Source organism: Eubalaena glacialis, chromosome 5, assembly GCF_028564815.1.
Source record: "Eubalaena glacialis isolate mEubGla1 chromosome 5, mEubGla1.1.hap2.+ XY, whole genome shotgun sequence".
Classification (NCBI taxonomy): domain Eukaryota; kingdom Metazoa; phylum Chordata; class Mammalia; order Artiodactyla; family Balaenidae; genus Eubalaena; species Eubalaena glacialis.
This window is the reverse complement of record NC_083720.1, coordinates 150,759,393-150,783,942: the sequence shown is the minus strand read 5'-3', so window position 1 is coordinate 150,783,942 and position 24,550 is coordinate 150,759,393. Positions and strand designations below refer to the sequence as shown.

The window sequence follows — 24,550 nt, the reverse complement described above, 5'->3', positions numbered from 1 at the left end:
AGAAGCAGAAAATAACAAAGAGGAACTGTAAAAATGGCCAAAAAACAAGTAGCAAAATGGCAATAAATATACACCTATTAATAATGACTTTAAAGCAAGTGGACTAAATAAACTAATCAAAAGATATTGAGTGACTTAATGGATTAAAAAAACAAAAAAACAAAAAAACAAGACCCATCTATATACTACCAACAAGAGACTCATTTCAGATCTAAAGATACACAGATTGAAGGTGAAAGGATAGAAAAGACATCCCATGCAAATGAAAAAAAAAAGAGAGCTGGTGTAGCTATACTCATATCAGACAAAATAGACTTTAAAACAAAGACTGTAATAAAAGACAAAGAAAGGCATTACATTATGATAAAGGGGTCAATCCAACTGGAAGATATAACACTTGTAAATATGCAATCACCCAACAAAGGAGCACCTAAATATATAAAGCAAATATTAACAGACTTAAAGGGAGAAATTGACAGCACTGAAATAATTGTAGGGAGATTTAATATCTCACTTACATCAACGGACAGATCATCCAGAAAGAAATCAATAGGAAAACAATGGACTTAAAAATACATTATAGCAGTTGAACTTAATAGATATAAAAGGAACAATCAACCCAAAATCAACAGAATACACATTCTTCTCAAGTGCACATGGAATTTTCCCTAGGGTAGATCACATATTAGGCCAGAAAACAGGCCTCAATAAATTTAAATAGATTGAAATCATATCAAGCATCTTTTGTGACCACAATAGCATAAAACTAGAAATCAAACACAAGAAGGAAACTAAAAAAGTTACAAATACATAAGATTAAACAACATAATACTGAACAGCCAATTTGTCAAAGAAATCAAAGGAGAACTCAAACAAATACCTGGAGACAAATGAAAATAGAAATGCAACATTCCAAAATTTATGAGATGTAGGAAAGTCAATTCTAAGAGGGAAGTTCACAGTGATATAGGCCTACTTCAAGAAACAAGAAAAATCTGAAATAAACAGTCCATTCTTAAAAGTAAAAGAACTGGAAAAAAAGGACAAACAAACTCCAAAGTTATTAGAAGGAAGGAAACAATAAAGATCAGAGCAGAAATAAACAATATAGACACTAAAAATAAAAAAAATAGAAAAGATCAATGAAACTAAGGGTTGTTTTTTGGAAAAGATAAACGAAATCAACAAACCTGTAGCTAGACTCACCTAGGGAAAAAAAGAGAAAGAGTTCAAATAAATAAAATCATAAATGAAAGGGGAGTTGTTACAACTGATACCAGAGATATACAAAGGATCATAAAATACTACTATAAATAATGATACAACTAACAAATTGGACAACGTAGAAGACATGGATAAATTCCTAGAGACATACAAGGTGAAAACAAACATAAAATCTCTCAACGAAGTGAATATAGAGCAAATATATCTCAACACAATAAAGACCATATGTGACAAACCTACAGCTAACATCATACTCAACAGTGAAATGCTGAAATCTTTTCCTCTAAAGTCAGAAATAAGACACGCATGCCCACTCTAGCCTCCTTTTCTCAACAAACTATTGGAAATACCAACCACAGCAACTAGGTAAGAGAAAGAAACAAAAGGAATCTAAATTGGAAAGGAAGAAGTAAAATTGCCATTATTTGTAGATCACCTGATACTATATATAGAAAAGCCTATAGACTCCACTGAAAACCTGTTAGAACTAATAAATGAATTCAGTAGTTTCAGGATACAAAATCGATATACAGAAATCTGTTGCTTTTATATACACTAATAATAAAATATCAAAAAGAGAAATTAAGAAGAAACCAATTTACAATTGCTTCAAAAAGAATAAAAAAATTATACTGGGCTTCCCTGGGGGCGCAGTGGTTGAGAATCTGCCTGCCAGTGCAGGGGACACGGGTTTGAGCCCTGGTCTGGGAAGATCCCACGTGCCGCGGAGCAACTAGGCCTGTGAGCCACAACTACTGAGCCTGCGCGTCTGGAGCCTGTGCTCCACAACAAGAGAGGCCGCGACAGTGAGAGGCCCGCGCACCGCGATGAAGAGTGGCCCCCACTCGCCGCAGCTAGAGAAAGCCCGCGCACAGAAACGAAGACCCAACACAGCCAAAAATAAATAAATAAATAAATAAAGTGTAAAATTTATTTAAAAAAAAAATTTATACTTAGGAATAAATTTAACCAAGGAGGTAAAAGACCTGTACACTGAGAACCATAAGATACTGAACTTAAGGCATGTATAAATAGAAGGATATTTTGTTTATTGATTGGAAGAATTAATGCTAAAATGACCATACTACTCAAGGCATCAACAGATTGAATGCAATTTCTATCAAAATACCAATGGCATTTTTCACAGAAATAGAACAAATAATTCTAAGATTAGTTTGGAACCACAAAGACCTGGAATAGCCTAATCACTCTTGAGAAAGAAAAATAATTCTGGAGGCATCATGCTCCCTGATTTCAAACTATACTACAAAGTTATAGTAATAAAAATAATATGGTTTTGGCATAAAAACAGACACATAGATCAATGGAAAAGAATAGAGAGCCCAGAAATAAACCCATGCATATGTCGTCAATTCATTTATAACAAGGAGCCAAGAATATGCAATAGGGGAAGGACAGTCCCTTAAATAAATTGTGTTGGGAAAATTGGACAGCCACATGCAAAAGAATGAAATTAGACCACTATCTTATACCATACATAAAAATAAACTCAAAATTGATTAAGGACTTGTATATGAAACCTGAAACCATAAAAGCTCCTAGAAGAAAACATAGATGGTAATCTTCTTGATCTCAGTCTTGTCATGGACTTTTTGGCTCTTACCCCAAAAGCAAGGCAACAAAAGCAAAAATAAACAAGTGAGACTACATCAAACTAAAATGCTTCTGGAAAGCAAAGGATACCATCTGCAAAATAAAAAGACAACCTACTGAATGGGAGAAAATATTTGCAAACCATATGTCTGGTAAGGAGTTAATATCAAAAATGTATAAATACTTCAAGCATGTCAATAACAAAACAACAAACAATCAGATCAAAAACATGGGCAGAGGATCTAAATAGACATTTTTCCTAAGAAGACATACAGATGGACAACAGGCACATAAAAAGATGTTCAACATCATTAACTATCAGGGGAATGCAGATCAAAACCACAGTAAGATATCACCTCACACCTGTTAGAATGACAGTTATCAAAAAGACAGGAAATAATAAATGCTGGAGAGGATGTAGAGAAAAGGGAACCCCTGTGCACTGTCGGTAGGAATGTCAATTGTTGCAGCCACTATGGACAACAGTATGGAGATTCCTCATAAAATGAAAAATAAAACTACCATATGACCTAGCTATTCCACTTCTGTGTATTTATCCTAAGAACATGAAAGCACTCATTCTAAAAGATATATGTGCTCCTATGTTTATTATAGCATTATTTACAATAGTCAAGATATGGAAGCAAATTATGTCCCCATCCATGGATGAACGGATAAAGAAGACGTGCTATATATATACAGTGGAAAGCTACTCAGCCAAATAAAAAGAAGGAAATGTTGCCATGTTCGATACCAGACCAGAGGGTGTTATGCTCAGTGAAATAAATCAGACAATTTCACTTATATATGGAGTATAAAAACAAAACAAACAAACCAACCAACCAAACAAACAAAGCTCATAGATACAGAGGACAGATTGGCAGTTATCAGATTGGAAAGGGTAAAGGGGTTGGGGAAATGGGTGAAGGGGGTCAATTGTATGGTAATTGATGGTAACTCGACTTATTGTGGTAATTGCTTTGTAGTGTATACAAAGATTGATTTTGTTTGTTTTACGGCTGAAACAAATATAATATTATATACCGTTTTTACCTCAACTTTTTAAAAAGCATAAATGTAGACACAACAACCCATAATGCAAACCTAAGATGATTTTGTCTAGGGCCATACCTCTCAAAGAATCTTGAATGCTCCTGAAATTATAGCTGTTCTATGGCACAATGTTCTTGATATCTTGGAGAATTAAAAATTATTCTCCGTATACTTTGAGGAAATTTCCCAGATGTAAGCAAATTTAGAAAAATTTTATAGAAGTAAAAAAATCTAAAATGGAGAAGTTTTCTTTTTTAAAGCATTCAAGGACGTTAAACAAGAATATTAGTAAAATGTAACAAATAAGAGTGACTCTCTTGGGCTTGTGTTTTAGGGGTTCTTTATGAAGCAGCAAAGAGTAAGTGGATAGGTGATGGCTTTCTTGAGTGAGAGTAAAGAATATCTAAAATTTATATGCAAAGACGTCATAGAACCCCAAGATCACTAAGGTAAAGGATTCTCCCACCTCATTTCCACAGACAACCCATAACATACGATTTTTACTTCTTTTCATTATCTAAGATGATGCTCACTTCTTCATGTTCATTTTCAACAGAAAGCATGGAAGGAAGAAATTAATTCCCTGGAGTTTGTTCAGCCTTTGTTTCACCTTTTGGGCTGTACACTCTTTGAGTTTAGATTCTGATTCTCTAGGAATAAACGTGAGTGACGAACACGTTCCTTCATTCCAGAAAAATAAATCATTTATTTGTTTTATTAATATTTATTGTTTCTAATACATTATGAAGTATTTGAAGCAAAAACTTCCTTTACCCACTTTAACACTTCATAAGCTATAGGCTGTTGCTCAACTATAATAGCAAATACGTAGAGATTCATTGTTGGTAATTATAGAAATTCTTGGAGCCAGACCTTTATGGTTTAAGTTTCTGTGATCCCACCAACACAATGGTATATAACCTGCTTACCACGCTTAAACAAGTGATTTGAATAATTTCAAATGATCTATAAGTGCCTCCCAGACAGTAGAATGGATATGAAAATGTTCCAATAATTCTCTTCAATTCTACATCCTATTTCATTAAGCTCCTCAGACCTCACAAAGTCTAGAGTATATCATGTCAAATGCACAAATTATACACAACCTCTATTTATGTACTCACATTGATGTCTTCCAAATCTAAGTTGTTTAGTATAATATTGTTCCGTTTCCAGATGATCGGAGGTCTCAGTGCTCCCTGAATGGCACAGCTCAGAACTGTACTCTGTCCCCCAGTTGCTGCTGTGATGCTTAGTTTCTGATCTTCAGGCAGACTCAGCTGGATAACCTCTGTAAAGATAGTATCAGGAATGTTGATGAGCATGTAGTTTTGTAAAGTTAATTAGTATAAAGTTTCTGAATACAAGTAATTAAGGCTTTTAATTTGTATAAGATGGGAAAAGCTTGTGATGAAGTGAAAAAAGAGTAAATTGTTTCCAATAAAAGGTCAGAATGACATTTCAATTTAATTGATTGACAGGCACCCTCATGAGGCAAAGCACTATTAAACGCGAAATGCACATCAGAGGTAGAGTTATAATAAGCCTGGCAGATTGCACCCAGAAGAGAGAGAAATTATCTAACTGCTAAATCAACACGTAGTGTGTCACTGGCATTGAAATAAAAATGATGTTGCTTATTCACTGCTAGATTTATATTGTGGGTGAGGTGAGATCATTGCTGGCTGGCTTCAGAGAACACTAGCATAGCTGAATGGGTAAAATGCATCACTATGCTGGGAAACATAAACTGACTCTAAAGGAATAAGATCTATTTGGGAAGTTGAGGGAGGAAAAACTGAAGTTCACCAACCAAACAGCAAATTCCTGAAATTCTGTCAGCTGCCTTTATCAGACAGTGTGGGTCCAGTACAGTGTGGGTCCAGTAAATATATTTTTAAATAACCATTAAATGCATTTCTCCTAGTAATGATGCCACAGCAGGAAATATACTTTGTAATCTGGATCCTCTTTCCTGTTTCCAGACGGTCCTCACCAATCTTGGGAATGAACCATGACATTTACATGATTGTCCAAGGTCACCAGAGATGCCTGGGATAATCCCACCAGTCTTTACCCATGTGACAACTGCCCTCTAGTTTTCAACTGACACTCGCTGACACACTATTGTTTCTATATTATGCTGAAGTCTTGCATTGTGACTTTGCTCAGTCTTGGCCAGGTGAGAAATACCAAAATCACTATTCTCACTGAAATTTCCATGTGGGTGGGGAGACCATACTTGTCCTTTGTTCCTTTGTTGTGGTTGATGATATTTTTCATGATGGAGGGGTTGACTGTCCAAAGTGGTGGCTTTTAATTTGCAATAAATATGATCAGGTACAATCAGAGCTGTATCCTCCACAAACCCCTCTTCTTCCCTTTCATCATTTGACCTTCTTTTTCTCTCTTTCTGAATCCTATCTTCCTCTTAAGGAGGAAGAGAAATGTTAATCAAATGATTTTTATAGACTATAACTGTTCAACAAAAAGTTCTTTGAATTTTTGGTAACACCACAAACTGTAATGTCAAAAAATGACACAATTCTTTGTCTCAGAAGACCGGGATTGAACATATAATCCCTACATGCACTTGTTAAGTGCTGATGTTCCACACCATTATCTGATAAAAATAAGCAGAAGGAGATTGACCCTTACATTCTGTTATACAGGATCTTGTCTTTAAGAGCCAAGTTATTTAAGTCATCATTGGTTTGTGTTGTCAAAGAGTGGGGTAGGCAATCTTTTGAAATTTCAAAATCCTATGAGAGAGACTCAGTTCAATGTGTTCTTTTGATTTTACATCATTAACAGAAATAATAGAAATGGGGAACAAACATCTTGGTCAGTCTTTTGTATTGACAGTTTAATTTTTCCTAATGACATTTCTCCATATTCACATTGTATTTCAATGTTTCCTGAGTAATAAGACCAAAGGGAATGTGTTCAATCTTCTTTTCTTTAATACCCATTCTGTTATATATATTTATACAAAATTACTAAAGAAAATATACTTGACCAATTAGGCATAGGAAATTTTTGAAATTTGCAGACACAGTGTTTTTTATGTCTTTTTCTTTAATATTACAAACTTACAGGAAGAGAGAAAACTATAAAAGTAATAACATCATGTAGGGTAGCAAATAAGAATTATTAATAATTTCCATTAACATCCCGAATTTCAGCTTCTGGTTCCTCATAAAATCACGTACAAGATAACAAGGCATCTATTCTAAAAAATGGCATGTTAGCATTGGCTATTCTGACATTTAGAAATACAACTGGTACAAAGTCACCTTGGAATGTTTTCACTAACCTTCTGCATCTGGTATTAGGTCCCAGGCCTTTTAGATTAGTTGTGCTTTTGGTAGTTATACATTACAATGCTAATTAGATAATATGAACATCTTAGAATAAATGCTGAGATTTGGCATAACATTATGTGGGGCATCCTTGTAAAATGGACATCCTTTGAGAGGATGCCTAATTAGAAATAAGAATTACTATTCACCCGGGAAATATTAACATGCACAGTAAAAACTTATACGTTAATTTGGAGGTTACATTTTTAAATGATTTTTAAAATTATCTCAGTAATACATGCTATTAAATAATATGTATTTCAAAAAGTCTATAGAATTTTTTTCCTGCATGCTTCACCTTTTCTTTAATGTATTATATTGAGCTACATCTACAAAACCAATTAAGTTTACCTGTTATTCTTCAAAATCAAGTGGTCCTTTTCTCAAATAAATTTAGCTGCAAGATTTCTTTTACTTACAAAATTGTCGTGCTCATCTTTACTAGTCTTTCTGATAGTTATTACCAGACTAAGATTTAGTCTCACAAAATCACAAATGTTAAACATTTTTATTCCTATATTCTAATGTCATTCAATATGCTTTAATGGTGATTAAATGTTTATAAAACATGTCACATTTATAAATTTCAGAGAGAAATTGTGATCATTTCTAGAAATACATTAACAACCTGAAACAATAGCTATGAATTAATCTGTAAACTAATTTAAAACTGAATTTAAGAGGTAAGATCGGTTGAATCTGAGCATTTGTGTATATTTGAGTGATCATAGTTGTTAGTTTAGAAATAAGAGTTTCAAAGAAAAGTATTGAAATTTAATTCATTATCAATTATCATTAATATAGAATTTTGTAGATATACATTAAAGGTAACATATTTTAGTCTATAGCACTCTATTCACAAACATCGTATGCTAGTTATGTACAGACAAATAACAGTTATGTGCAGCAAATAACATCTATCATTTTAGTACTCTATCTCTTTAGCTCCAATGATATTGCACATTTGAAAGTCTAAGTAAAAACATGTATCATATGACATCAAGAGTCATCTAATGTCCTGACCAAACGTAAAAGCATATAGGTTAGATATAACAGATATTGCTGAGTTTTTTGAAACATGTCAGTACTTCTTTTGACCTATAAATTATTCCTCTTATTGGAGGCCCTCTCAAGTATCCAAGGAAAGAAATCAGAGCTCTAGTTGTGGTGCTTCCTTTGATCTTGTATTACGAAGACTATTAATGCCATTTCCAGACCAGCTTCTTTTGTTTGCTCACTTGGGAAAGCTAAGAGGCAAATAAAATTGTTTCTTTCTGTGGATCCCTTTCTGCACTTTCTCACCTTCACAACTTGGCTTAGAGGAATATAAAGAGTTTGTTTTCAAAGAAATGAAAAATTGTATTCTCCTCTAGCAGAATCTGAAGTTGGAGAGACAAGTGTAGTTGAATAAAATTTCAAGCACTGCACATCAGTATTTATGAAGTGTTTATTCCAATAGTAACTAGGTGGTGGAAACAGCAATAAAAAAGTTTGGTAAAAATAGTATGTAAATTTAAAATAGAACAGAAAGGGAATAAAATATTTCGAATATTTGTGAAACACCAGTTTATAAAAGAAGATGATTTCAGTAAATTTGTTTGAAAATCAGTTCTATAAAATCACAAGAAGAAAATAATGTATCATAAACAGAATTCTGTTCTTCTAAATACCTACATCTTTTCAAGTTCTAAAGTACATACTTATGTTGAATATTTTATTAAATTTATTTAAATACTAGTCTCATAATCTTGTTGATCTGATCATGCTTATAATTTCTGTTTTAGGAATGATACCTAGAAGAAATTTTATCAGTGATATTTTCAAATAGCATGTATGTTCCCTGCTCCACTCCACTAAAATGAATTACTTATTAAAAGCAGATAATAATTAAAATAAAAAGCAGATAATAATTAAAAGAAATACATCACAATAAAAGACATTTAGGAATGCTAGAAGGAATAAATTAATTATTCTCATAATAAGAAAATCACAATTACTTAATGACAAGCTCTTTAACCAACTGGGAAATTATGATGGTGTCTTCCATCAAGAAATAGGTGATATCCAAATAAATGTTAGGTCTGAACTAAGTTAGACACACCAATATATACAATAACTTATTATGATAAAATATCTAGAGTTTTTTATGCTAATTGCTTATCTGTAAAGTATTATATACTTATATCATAATATGTATTATAAAAATAAAACAAAATAAATTAAAAAGAGATTTAGAAACTTCTTCAATAACAATGCAGTAGATAATTTGGACTAACTCTTCCACTGAAGAAATAAAACAACAGCAAAGGATAAATAACCCTGAATTAAATACACATATTTTAAAGAATAAATGAAAGAGATAGTCTTTCTCATTCTTATCTATGAAAGAGACAAGAAGACAGTAAGGAATTTCCCAGCCTATGTCCTGAAGAGAATTGTAACTTAGAGAGATGGGATTGCACCTGGAGTCACATTGCTTTGGGAATTTTTCCACCTTAAGAAAATGATTGATCAGCCTAAATGCCCTATATGGCTTCTTATTCCTAGAGACATTGGATAGATGGGATAGGTACAGTACTAGACCACCTCCGTCTCTGTGCCAGGACTTTAAAGCACCTCACTCTGCAAGTGAATGTGTGGACTGCAGGCTATTTTTGTCTGGGTGTCCCATAAAACATAAAGTCTTCCTCTCTATAGTAAGATAACATCATCCTAGTTCATCTAATTATTGTTATCAAAAATTTTTAAATAAAATATCCAGTACACAATGAAGGATAATATAGAAAACAAAGAGAGACAACAGCATTAAGAGAATGAGGAGAAATAACATACAAGCATAACAAAGTCACCAGGATTGTAAAATTTAGGTTTATGAAAATAAAATCAGCTTAGAAATTCTAAAAAAGAACTTAAATATATAATCTGTGAACATTATAAGTTTATGAAAGAGTTATATAAGTAGAAAATATGATAACTGAAATTAAGATTAAATTGATGTCATTAAGAACAGATTAGACACAGTACAAAAGAGAATTAGTAAACTGAAAAAGAGATTAAAAGAAATATTACGGAATAAAAAGCAGAAGAATAAAGATTTAAAAATGCAGTTGAGGTTAACAAAAATAGGTTTATGTGAAACCCAGAAGAAGGAAACAAAGAAAATGGGCAGAGGCCATATTTGAAGAAATAGTAGTTAAGAATTTTCCATTAATGTTGAAAGACATCAATCTATAAGTTTAAGATTATTAAATGTCAAGCAAAGAAAACGAAAAGCTAGAATAACCCACATCTAGACACTTAGTAGTGAAACTGAAGAAAATCAAAGACAGAGAAACCTTAAAATTATGTAAATGAAAAAATACAGATTGCGTTTACAGTAAGGAGAGTTAAGCAACTGATATCATGAGCAAAAATAGGAACAAAAAGCTACTGGGATTATATTTTATGTGATGAAACAAAGTAAAGTCAATCTTAGAATTTTATACACATACATAAAAATTAAAATAAGTATATTTTCAAAAAAACAGTAAGAAAATTCATCTCTAGTAATTCATCTTAAGATAAATTCTGAAGGATGTTCTTCAGGCAAAAGGAAAATGATCTCAGATGGAAGCTTAAAGATGCAAAAAGAAAAGGAGAGAAAAAATGTGTTTAAATATGTGTTAAACTTTAGCATTAAAAGTTGATACTTCAAGAATGCTTGATAATATATGATTATATACAATTATAAACATTTATAATAATAATAAATATATTTATAATAATATATAATGGAGATATAATATCTTCATAATCTTATGGTAGAGAAATATTCTTAAACAAGGCACAAAAACTCACCATTACAGAAATGATTTATAAGTTTTACTACATTATAATTTAGAGTATCTTTTCCTCAAAAGATACTATTAGGAGATAAAAAATGCAAGCCACTGAGCAGGAAAAGATACTTGCCATCTACAAAGCTATCAAAGATCTTATACGTAGAATTAATAAAGATCTCCTAAAAGTAGTTAAGAAAAAGACAGCTCCAAAGAATTACCAACAGGAAACTCAAACAAATGTTCCATGAATGAGTAAAACCATGTGACTAAGAAAAATCTAGAAAAGTGCTCAACTATATGTATAATCAGGGAGATGCAAATTTAACCCAAACCTTTCAGATTAGTATGAATCACTAGGTCTAGTGTCAAGAAGAATATGAAGCAACATGAATTCTTATATGCCTTGAACAAGAGTGTAATTTCACATACAAACTTTCTGTATTGGTAAATGAAGCCTCACCTAGAGAAAATTGCCCTGTCAGCTCCTGTTTCCAAGGACCCAGTTAGCCATATGCCTTGTAGAAGCCTAGAGTATGACACAGAGATGGCAGAGTATTCAGGTGTTATGAAGACAAAGCAGAGGTAGCGATGCATATATTTTCAAGATACCTTTAATATACTGGACAAAGGAAAAAAGAAGAGAAGTCTAAATGTGGAAAGACAAATCTGATAAGGAATAGGAAAAAGGAATCTCAAGTTTATCCTGAAGAAAAGAAGCCACTAGTGAAGAAATTCTGAGAATTCAAGTGAGAATGGAATGATTTGTCACAAGTTCTGAAAGAAAGGACTTATAATCACAAGCATAAATAAAAATATTTAGTAGTTTAAACAAAAAGGTCATTTCTTCCTATGTCATTGCTGGGATTTAAAAGTTATGGGAAGAAATAAAAAGACTTTTCCATAAAAGATTTTTCTGTAAAACAATGAAGCAATATGTTCTTGTGTAAAATTAGAATTTCATTTTTTATTCACCTCATAACTCTGTAATAAGGGCAATACATTATTATAGACAGGACTGTATTTTGATAATACTTCAAGCAGTTTTACAAGTTAACAATAATGAGTCTAATTTTCCTTTTTATTTATTCATGATTTTGATACTCCTTCTGTGGTCTTACAAATAAATTACAATTGCCATTCAACTTTTTGTTCCATTTAATTTAATTTCTTTCTTTCAAATAATTATATACAGTTGAATTTTAAACTGGAGTATGTGAAGAACAAGGTTATTCATTCAATGATATGTATGACACTAACAACTTGAAAAATAATTCTTTCTTTATGAAGAATAGTTTTCATTTGAAACCTGACCTAACAAAAACTGTATCCAACAGAGAATTTGGTGGCCACCCCAAGTAGTAAGGTTAGTTTTAACTTTATGATTTGGAAAACTTCAAGAGTGCATACAACTGGATGATTTTCACATGATAGGTATATAGGCTGGAATAATAAGGTATTGATATTTCAAGGTATGTTATACCAAGTTTAATGTTTCTTTACAAGTGAATTGCTTCTTGTAGGACTAGGATAAAAGAAAACTGTCAGCATTTACTCCATGATTAATATTTGCCAGGCATTGTTCTAAGTGGTTGATTCATTTAACCTTCACATCTAAGAGTTAGATGCTATAATGACCCTAATTTTTTTTTTTTCTTTTTGTGGTACTATTAGGTAAGGAAGAAGTAAATAATTGAAGTTTCACCAGACGTCTTGTGATCAGATAGGAACTTTCCCCACAAAAGGACACAAAAAAGGAGTTGAGGTCCTTGATCACAAATGGTGAGAAGAAAACACCCTATCATTGGATAATGTGTAAAGCAATTGTCTTAAAAAGATGCATGCTACTGACAAAGAAGCCTGCATAACATGGGGATGAAAGCATGAACTATATGACCAGCAAGACCCAGATTTGAGATATGACTTGATGGCTGCCCCAGTTTGATTTCTAATGCACACTATTTAGAAGACTTTTGACAAGTGACTTAAACTCCAAGTCTCAATTTTTCCATCTTTTTAATAAAGATGGTACTTAACTCTTAAGAATATTGTGAAGATAAGATATGATATTTTAAAATACTTATGACTGTGTCTAGCCTTTAGCAAATTCTGCATAGGCTGCAGCTGCTATTACTAGTGAAGAGCTAAAAAAAGTGCTTGTAGGTTAAGATAGGCGCCATTTCACCCAGCTTATAAATAGAACCTTGCGATCACTTTGAGAAAGGTACTGCTTATGTAAAATCTCATTGGTTTAATTTTCATAGATATGACTTAAGCATGAGAGAAAAAATCCCAGCCTCATGACCCATTAGGCTGCTATGCTCTAGTTTTACTTTCACCTACATACTCAGTGCCCTTGAGGTTGAACTTATATATATGCATGTTAAAACAAAGAGGCTATGGAACATAATGATAATCACTCTTCTTTTTATAAACAATTGTGAAGAATATCAATGAAATGTTGACGTCATCAAGTATCTTTTCCCTGTATGATTTATTGGTATAAATAGCATATGATTTGAGAACATTTGATATTGAGATCCAAATCCCTGAATGCATAAAATACTGAAGTTTCTTGCTGTCTTTAATATTTCTTTTAAAGTTTCAGTATGATTACTTATATATGGAATTCAATGAGGTGATCTGGGATGAGAAATTGCGTAGATATATGAAAGAGACAATCCCACATGAAGGGTTTGCTGTGAATCCTCATTTGTCAGTCTGAGGAAAGCAATCAGCTAATCAATACACATTTCCTGTATGTTATCCATGTGCTCAGTGGCCTGTTAAAAAGCTATTACAGATACAAGGAAAGAACGTTAACCCGTGTTCATTCCCTCCGTTTATCTCTGGGAAACCCCAGGATGATAATGCAGGAGAAGTGAATCAGTCAATGCATTATTTGCTCTGTCTTTAATAAGCTGAAAAAAATTCACCATTTTTTAATATTACAGCCAGGCAGACAGAGCTAAACAAATGAACTATTCATTCCACACAGCGAAAGAGAATTTGAGCATTTCCCACTGAAAAAGACTTTAGCATTGTTTGTCTAATTAAAACAATCCAGGTAAGAAAGACTGCTCTTAGTCATAATGCACTGCTATTACTGATAAAACTGAAACTGGGATCCAGAGCATTTGCCTTCACTACGAAGTTTTACAGAGTTAGAGCCTCTCTAAGATGTTACAGCAAATGGATGTGAAGGATGGGGCACTGAACGCTGGCTGTTCATTTTGGCAACTCTTCGCAGCATCTGAAGACTGGGCCTCAGCTATGGAAATCCAGAAACAAATTTAAACAATTCATCCAGAATTAACTGGACCATTGGGGATTGATTGAGCTAATCAAAACCACTGGATACTTTTGTTTATCCTGGAATACCAATTTATTCATTTACAAATGGGAAAGCCTCAGGTTTAGGAAGTAGTGTCAGCTGAGAGCCTGGGAATATCCCTTGTAATGCACAGGTCAAAAAGCTTCTCAAGATTGATGAATAGAAAATTACAAAAAAGGGAGTTGGCTATTCCCTATCCAGTCAAGCTCTAATCACCTAATGAATTGCCTTTTTCAACTCTAAAGGCATTTCTGTGTAGAGAGCCTTTCTTTTTCTTGTCACTTTCAAGTTTATTGACAAATTCTTAGTTCTTGGTCTCCTTTTCCTTTTTTTTTTCACACCACGCATATCACCATATGTTTGCAAGTAGACCATTAACTCAGGTAGGCTATAAAAGAGTTGAGCTATTAGAGCCTTCTTCGGATAAGCAAATGTTCCCATAGTTGTGGGCTTGGCAAACTACATCCATGAACCAAATCTGGCCCACCACCTGCTTTTATAAATAAAATTGTATTAGAACTCAGCCATATCCATTCATTACTACTGTCTGTGCTATTGTCTATGGCTGATTTCTGCTATATAGGCAGAGTTAAGCAGTTGCTATAGAAAATTTATGGTATGCAACATCTAAAATATTTCTGCTGGCCCTTCATAGAAAGTTGCCTACTCAGTTGAAACACTACTTTGATGGTTTTACTTTCCTTCAACATGTTTTACTTATTTAAATGTGATCTATTGGATTCTGCTCAATCTCTAGGTCAGAAGAGTAGTGAGAACGAAAATATTGCCTGCCATATCAGTAAACAAAGGATGTTGCAGCCATGAAGTCATTACATGAGGGCTGCCCGGACGGACGGTGCACCCTGAGGAAACTCAGGATGAGAAAGCACAGGACACTGGCCCCAGAGAGCTGAGGTGCATATCAAAGGAATAATTTCAGTGAGCTCAGACTCTTGCATCTTCCCATACATAGAAAAGCACTAAATTTCTTACCTTGAGATGTCTGGCTTTTGTTTAATTAACAGTAATCTTTTGATATTCTGACTCTCTGGTCTTGTTGCAAAACTCCTGTATATCCTGGCTCCTCCCTGACCTCTTCCGAGCAGTTCTCTCAGAGCTATCTCAGAGGCTGTCTCCTGGCTTGAAGTCCCAAGAATGTCCGCCGAATAAAACATAACTCTCAAATTTTAGGTTGCGCATTTTTTTTCAGTCGACGCTAAGCATAAAATAATTATGCAGAGAATACGTGAAAATTGTGCCCATTAACAATGGCTGAGTTTGTAAAGTACCAATGTATTTTTTATCTTTGAGTCCTCTGTAAAAATCAGAAGGATGAGTTTCTATTATAACTCCAATAGTTGCTCCTTTTAGAGTCTAATGCAAAATGCAAATGTGAGTTAAATTTTTCTTGCCCAAATGCAATTTCGTAGTCCCTGATGATGGCGTCCTACTGGGTCCCCAAGTTTATAAACTTCCCCAAGTTTATAATGTAAAACAGTGATCATTTCTCCCCTCTTCTTCTAATCGAAATACGAATTCCCAGGGCACATTCTCAGCCAGAAGGAAAGCTATCTGATTTTCCCATGTAAGTCATTCACAGTACTAGTCCGTGAACAAACTTGATTGCCAAGACAGTATTTACATTTTAATAGGGAACATTTAAATTCAAATGTATTTTTAACCAAAAAGATGCTTAGCAGAATTGCTTTTGAGATGAAAATCTTCCCAGGAACACTTGTCAACACTGCTACCACTTTCTTTCTAAGAAATCAGAGGGACCTAGATCTGACTAGGACTGCCTTCCTGTTTATCTCAGTTTGACTAACCTTTAGACAAAACCTGTCGAGATTATAAGCCTTTGACTTCCCTTTTCTTAAGAAAGTTGCAGTGTATATTCTTTCTCTGTCCCTTTGAGATGTAAGTCTTCTCTCAGCTTGCTGCAGGTTTTATAATCCAGGAATGTCTTTCTCTAGGACCTAGGAGCTAACCCTTTGAAATGTAACCGTCAGGGAAGATAGTACCCCAATTTCAGTCTCTGTGAGGATGAAGGAGTTTAAATGCAATAAGTGCCAATTAGCAGACACACTTGTCCGAATCCCATTGACCAACTTCATCTCCCTCCCCCCGCCCCCATTGCCCTTCAGTACTTTCCCACTTGCTCACCTCAGTACCTAATAACTCTCCTGCCTTTTGTGTCAGGGGAGTTGAATTCAACCTCTCCCGCCGTTGCGATAGTCTTGACTCCTATTACAAAATTCTTGATTAAAGTCTCCCTTGTCTTTTTAACTTGTCTGGTGCAGCTTTTCACTGACAATCAAAAATCAGGTTTCTGTTTCTGAAAAATTACCAATATTTACTTACCTTCACTCTTTCTCACTCATGCTTAAGAGAGAGAGAGTTTACAAAGTATTAATGGAAGAATGAGTAACACTTATTTATGATCTATAATTATAGAGAGGATGAGAATTGAAGAAAGATAGAGATTGTCCTGGTTTGTTTGTAACTCTCCCCAAAATAAAAATTGATAAATTTAACGATTTTTATAAACCTATGATTTGTTACCATACAATGATTGTTCCTGACCACTTATAAAGCTTGGAATACATCTTCTCTGCATATGAATGTAGTTTTAATTACTTTAAATATGTATGTTTCTTAGGATCTTCTAGGCATAATTTAAAATAATATCACTACCTCAAAACTGCAGGTCTTTACAAATCCCATGTAAATGCAGTACAATTGGAAGCTCTCCAGCAAATTAAATGCCTAAGAACTCAGATTTAGGGTTATTTATCTTCATCATCAAAACAAAGAAAAGATGTGAACAATTTTACACTTAATTCAATAACTGTGAATGGATGTTTAGTACACTGATTGCTAAAATTAGCGTACTACATTTAAATAATACATTTGAAAATTTTAAATTCTAGAGATATAAATTTCAGAACTGCCAAAGCACATTTGATTATTTGAAAAAAGGGGTACAGTACAATAAGCGCCAGAATTTACATTTTAAACCTTTTCTTTTTTCATGCAGAATTCTCAGTTTTTTATGTCAATTCAATAATGTTTCTCAATTCTGTGAAGATTTTACTAGCTACTATATCTTTATCCTGCTCATTTGAGCAAATTTTGTAAACAGTACGAAAAAAAATTAAATACGGCAGATTCCGGAAGATGGCAGAAGAGTAAGATGCGGAGATCACCTTCCTTCCCACAAATACATCAGAAACACATCTACACGTGGAACTGCTCCTACAGAACACCCACTGAACGCTGGCAGAAGACCTCAGACCTCCCAAAAGGCAAGAAACTCCCCACGTACTTGGGTAGGGCAAAAGAAAAAAGAAATAACAGAGACAAAAGAATAGGGACGGGACCTGCGCCAGTGGAAGGGAGCCGTGAAGGAGGAAAGGTGTCCACACACTAGGAGCCCCTTCGCGGGCGGAGACTGCGGGTGGCGGAGGGGGAAGCTTCGGAGCCACGGAGGAGAGCGCAGCCACAGGGGTGCGGAGGGCAAAGCGGAGAGATTCCCGCACGGAGGATCGGTGCCGACCAGCACTCACCAGCCCGAGAGGCTTGTCTGCTCCCCCGCCGGGGCGGGCGGGGGCTGGGAGCTGAGGCTCGGGCTTCGGTCGGATCGCAGGGAGAGGACTGGGGTTGGCGGCGTGAACACAGCCTGAAGGGGATAGTGCGCCACAGCTAGCCAGGAGGGAGTCCGGGAAAAAGTCTTCAGCTGCCTAACGTTAAGGCAAGAGACTTTTTCTTACCTCTTTGTTTCCTGGTGCGCGAGGAGAGGGGATTCAGAGCGCCGCCTAAACGAGCTCCAGAGACGGGCGCGAGCCGCGGCGATCAGCGCGGACCCCAGAGACGGGCATGAGACGCTAAGGCTGCTGCTGCCGCCACCAAGAAGCCTGTGTGCGAGCCCAGGTCACTCTCCACACCGCCCCTCCCGGGAGCCTGTGCAGCCCGCCACGGCCAGGGTCCCGCAATCCGGGGACAACTTCCCCGGAAGAACGCACGTCGCGCCGCCGGCTGCTGCAACGTCACGACGCCTCTGACGCCGCAGGCTCGCCCCGCCTCCTCCGTACCCCTCCCCCCCCCCCCCCCCCCCCCCCGGCCTGAGTGAGCCAGAGCCCCCGAAGCAGCTGCTCTTTTAACACCGTCCTGGCTGGGCGGGGAAGAGACACCCTCAGGTGACCTACACGCAGAGGCGGGTCCAAATCCAAAGCTGAACCCCGGGAGCTGTGCGAACAAAGAAGAGAAAGGGAAATCTCTCCCAGCAGCCTCAGGAGCAGCGGATTAAATCTCCACAGTCAACTTGATGTACCTGCATCTGTGGAATACCTGAATAGACAATGAATCAGCCCAAATTCAGGAGGTGGACTTTGGGAGCAGGATATATTAATTTTTCCCCTTTTCCTTTTTTTGTGAGTGTATATGTGTATGCTTCTGGGTGAGATTTTGTCTGTATAGCTTTGCTTTCACCATTTGTCCTAGGGTTCGGTCCGTCCTTTTTTTTTTTTTTGTAATTAAAAAATTTTGTTTTCTTAATAAATGTTTTCTTATTAATTTTTTCCTTATTTTCTTTTTTTTTAATAAATTTATTTATTTTTGGCTGTTTTGCGTTTTCGTTTCTGTGCGAGGGCTTATTCTAGTTGCGGCGAGCGGGGGCCACTGTTCATCACGGTGCGCGGGCCTCTCACTGTCGCGGCCTCTCTTATTGCGGAGCACAGGCTCCAGACGCGCAAGCTCAGTAGTTGTGGCTCACGGGCCCAGTTGCTCCGCAGCATGTGGGATCTTCCTAGACCAGGGCTCGAACCCGTGTCCCCTACATTGGCAGGCAGATTCTCAACCACTGCACCACCAGGGAAGCCCCTTATTTTCAATTTTTAAAAATTAAAAAATTTTTTTCATAATAAGTTTTTTCATATTTTTTATTTTAAAAAATTAAAAATTTTTTCTTAATAAATTTGTTACTTAATAATTTTTTCTTATTTTTTATTATAAAAAATTAATAAATTTATTTTAAAAAATTAAAAAAAATTTTTTCTTAATAAATTTTTTCTTAATAATTTTTTTCTTATTTTTTATTATAATAGCTTTATTTTATTTTATCCTCTTTCTTTCTCTCTTTCTATTTTATTCTCCCTTTTATTATGAGCTGTGTGGATGAAAGGCTCTTTCTGGTGCTCCAGCCAGGCATCAGGGCTGTGCCTCTGAGGTGGGAGAGCCAACTTCAGGACACTGGTCCACAAGAGACCTCTCAGCTCCACGTAATACCAAATGGCGAAAATCTCTCAGAGATCTCTATCTCAACATCAAGACCCAGCTTCACTCAACGACCAGGAAGCTACAGTTCTGGACACCCTATGCCAAACAACTAGCAAGACAGGAACACAACCCCATCCATTAGCAGAGAGGCTGCCTAAAATCATAATAAGGCCACAGACACCCCAAAACACACCACCAGACGTGGACCTGCCCACCAGAAAGACAAGATCCAGCCTCATCCACCAGAACACAGGCACTAGTCCCCTCCACCAGGAAGCCTACACAACCCACTGAACCAACCTTAGCCACTGCGGACAGACACCAAAAACAATGGGAACTACAAATCTGCAGCCTGAAAAAAGGAGACCCCAAACACAGTATGTTAAGCAAAATGAGAAGACAGAAAAACACACAGCAGATGAAGGAGCAAGGTAAAATCACACCAGACCTAACAAATGAAGAGGAAATAAGCAGTCTACCTGAAAAAGAATTCAGAATAATGATAGTAAAGATGATCCAAAATCTTGGAAATAGAATAGACAAAATGCAAGAAACATTTAACAAGGACCTAGAAGAACTAAAGAGTAAACCAGTAACGATGAACAACACAATAAATGAAATTAAAAATACTCTAGACGGGATCAATAGCAAAATAACTGAGGCAGAAGAACGGATAAGTGACCTGGAAGATAAAATAGTGGAAATAACTACTGCAGAGCAGAATACAGAAAAAAGAATGAAAAGAACTGAGGACAGTCTCAGAGACCTCTGGGACAACATTAAACGCACCAACATTCGAATTATAGGGGTCCCAGAAGACGAAGAGAAAAAGAAAGGGACTGAGAAAATATTTGAAGAGATTATAGTTGAAAACTTCCCTAATATGGGAAAGGAAATAGTTAATCAAGTCCTGGAAGCACAGAGAGTCCCATACAGGATAAATCCAAGGAGAAACACGCCAAGACACATATTAATCAAACTATCAAAAATTAAATATAAAGAAAACGTATTAAAAGCAGCAATGGAAAAACAACAAATAACACATAAGGGAATCCCCATAAGGTTAGCAGCTGATCTTTCAGCAGAAACTCTGCAAGCCAGAGGGGAGTGGTAGGATATACTTAAAGTGATGAAGGCGAAAAACCTACAACCAAGATTACTCTACCCAGCAAGGATCTCATTCAGATTTGATGGAGAAATTAAAACCTTTACAGACAAGCAAAAGCTGAGAGAGTTCAGCACCACTAAACCAGCTTTACAACAAATGCTAAAGGAACTTCTCTAGGCAAGAAACACAAGAGAAGGAAAACACCTACAATAACAAACCCAAAACATTTAAGAAAATGGGAATAGGAACATACATATCGATAATTACCTTGAATGTAAATGGATTAAATGCTCCCACCAAAAGACACAGACTGGCTGAATGGATACAAAAACAAGACCCGTATATATGCTGTCTACAAGAGACCCACTTCAGACCTAGGGACACATACAGACTGAAAGTGAGAGGATGGAAAAAGATATTCCATGTAAATGGAAATCAAAAGAAAGCTGGAGTAGCAGTTCTCATATCAGACAAAATAGACTTTAAAATAAAGACTATTACAAGAGACAAAGAAGGACACTACATAATGATCAAGGGATTGATCCAAGAAGAAGATATAACAATTGTAAATATTTATGCACCCAACACAGGAGCACCTCAATACATAAGGCAAATACTAACAGCCATAAAAGGGGAAATTGACAGTAACATAATCATAGTAGGGGACTTTAACACCCCACTTTCACCAATGGACAGATCATCCAAAACGAAAATAAATAAGGAAACACAAGCTTTAAAAGATACATTAAACATGATGGACTTAATTGATATTTATAGGACATTCCACCCAAAAACAACAGAATACACATTTTTCTCAAGTGCTCATGGAACATTCTCCAGGATAGATCATATCTTGGGTCACAAATCAAGCCTTGGTAAATTTAAGAAAATTGAAATCGTATCAAGTATCTTTTCTGACCACAATGCTATGAGACTAGATATCAATTACAGGAAAAGATCTGTAAAAAATACAAACACATGGAGGCTACACAATACACTACTTAATAACGAAGTGATCACTGAAGAAATCAAAGGGGAAATAAAAAAATACCTAGAAACAAATGACAATGGAGACACGATGACCGAAAACCTATGGGATACAGCAAAAGCAGTTCTAAGAGGGAAGTTTATAGCAATACAAGCCTACATCAAGAAACAGGAAACATCTCGAATAAACAACCTAACCTTGCACCTAAAGCAATTAGAGAAAGAAGAACAAAAAAACCCCAAAGCTAGCAGAAGGAAAGAAATCATAAAAATCAGATCAGAAATAAATGAAAAAGAAATGAAGGAAACAATAGGAAAGGTCAACAGAACTAAAAGCTGGTTCTTTGAGAAGATAAACAAAATTGATAAACCATTAGCCAGACTCATCAAGAGAAAAAGGGAGAAGACTCAAATCAATAGAATTAGAAATAAAAAAGAGGAAGTAACCACTGACACTGCAGAAATACAAACGATCATGAGAGATTACTACAAACAACTCTATGCCAATAAAATGGACAACCTGGAAGAAATGGACAGATTCTTAGAAATGCACAACCTGCCAAGACTGAACCAGGAAGAAATAGAAAATATGAACAGACCAATCACAAACACTGAAATTGAAACTGTGATTAAACATCTTCCAACAAACAAAAGCTCAGGACCAGATGGCTTCACAGGCGAATTCTATCAAACATTTAGAGAAGAGTTAACACCTATCCTTCTCAAACTCTTCCAAAATATTGCAGAGGGAGGAACACTCCCCAACGCATTCTACGAGGCCACCATCACCCTGATACCAAAACCAGACAAAGATGTCACAAAGAAAGAAAACTACAGGCCAATATCACTGATGAACATAGATGCAAAAATCCTCAACAAAATCCTAGCAAACAGAATCCAACAACACATTAAATGGATCATACACCATGATCAAGTGGGGTTTATTCCAGGAATGGAAGGATTCTTCAATACACAAATCAACGTGATACATCATATTAACAAACTGAAGGAGAAAAACCATATGATCATCTCAATAGATGCAGAGAAAGCTTTCGACAAAATTCAACACCCATTTATGATAAAAGCCCTGCAGAAAGTAGGCATAGAGAGAACTTTCCTCAACATAATAAAGGCCATATATGACAAACCCACAGCCAACATCGTCCTCAATGGTGAAAAACTGAAACCATTTCCACTAAGATCAGGAACAAGACAAGGTTACCCACTCTCACCACTATTATTCAACATAGTTTTGGAAGTGTTAGCCACAGCAATCAGAGAAGAAAAAGAAGTAAACGGAATCCAAATCGGAAAAGAAGAAGTAAAGCTGTCATTGTTTGCAGATGGCATGATACTATACATAGAGAATCCTAAAGATGCTACCAGAAAACTACTAGAGCTAATCAATGAATTTGGTAAAGTAGCAGGATACAAAATTAATGCACAGAAGTCTCTTCCATTCCTATACACTAATGATGAAAAATCTGTAAGTGAAATTAAAAAAACACTCCCGTTTACCATTGCAACAAAAAGAATAAAATATCTAGGAATAAACCTACGTAAGGAGACAAAAGACCTGTATGCAGAAAATTATAAGACACTGATGAAAGAAATCAAAGATGATACAAATAGATGGAGAGATATACCATGTTCTTGGATTGGAAGAATCAACATTGTGAAAATGACTCTACTACCCAAAGCAATCTACAGATTCAATGCAATCCCTATCAAACTACCACTGGCATTCTATACAGAACTAGAACAAAAAATTTCACAATTTGTATGGAAACACAAAAGACCCCAAATAGCCAAAGCAATCTTGAGAAAGAAAAATGGAGCTGGAGGAATCAGGCTCCCTGACTTCAGACTATATTACAAAGCTACAGTAATCAAGACAGTTTGGTACTGGCACAAAAACAGAAACATAAATCAATGGAACAGGATAGAAAGCCCAGAGATAAACCCATGCACATATGGTCACCTTATCTTTGATAAAGGAAGCAAGCATATACAGTGGAGAAAAGACAGCCTCTTCAATAAGTGGTGCTGGGAAAACTGGACAGGTACATGTAAAAGTATGAAATTAGAACACTCCCTGACACCATACATAAAAATAAACTCAAAATTGATTAAAGACCTAAGTGTAAGGCCAGACACTATCAAACTCTTAGAGGAAAACATAGGCAGAACACTCTATGACATAAATCACAGCAAGATCCTTTTTGACCCAGCTCCTAGAGAAATGGAAATAAAAACACAAATAAACAAATGGGACCTAATGAAACTTAAAAGCTTTTGCACAGCAAAGGAAACCATAAACAAGACCAAAAGACAACCCTCAGAATGGGAGAAAATATTTGCAAATGAAGAAACTGACAAAGGATTAATCTCCAAGATTTACAAGCAGCTCATGCAGCTCAATAACAAAAAAACAAACAACCCAATCCAAAAATGGGCAGAAGACCTAAATAGACATTTCTCCAAAGAAGAGATACAGATTGCCAACAGACACATGAAAGAATGCTCAACATCATTAATCATTAGAGAAATGCAAATCAAAACTACAATGAGATATCATCTCACACCGGTCAGAATGGCCATCATCAAAAAATCTAGAAACAATAAATGCTGGAGAGGGTGTGGAGAAAAGGGAACACTCTTGCACTGTTGGTGGGAATGTAAATTGATACAGCCACTATGGAGAACAGTATGGAGGTTCCTTAAAAAACTAAAAATAGAACTACCATACAACCCAGCAATCCCACTACTGGGCATA

The 24,550-nt window shown here is 35.6% G+C and overlaps 1 protein-coding gene across 3 annotated transcripts in view; it reads right to left on the bottom strand.

Annotated features, from left to right (window-relative positions):
- Positions 1-24,550, bottom strand: part of FSTL5 (follistatin like 5) — a 707,698-nt gene that overhangs the window by 252,796 nt on the left and 430,352 nt on the right. For all 3 annotated transcript variants that reach the window (XM_061191763.1, XM_061191764.1, XM_061191766.1), the window contains exon 6: positions 5,016-5,182. In XM_061191763.1, the coding sequence (XP_061047746.1) occupies positions 5,016-5,182 (167 nt within the window). The remainder of the gene's footprint in view (positions 1-5,015; positions 5,183-24,550) is intronic.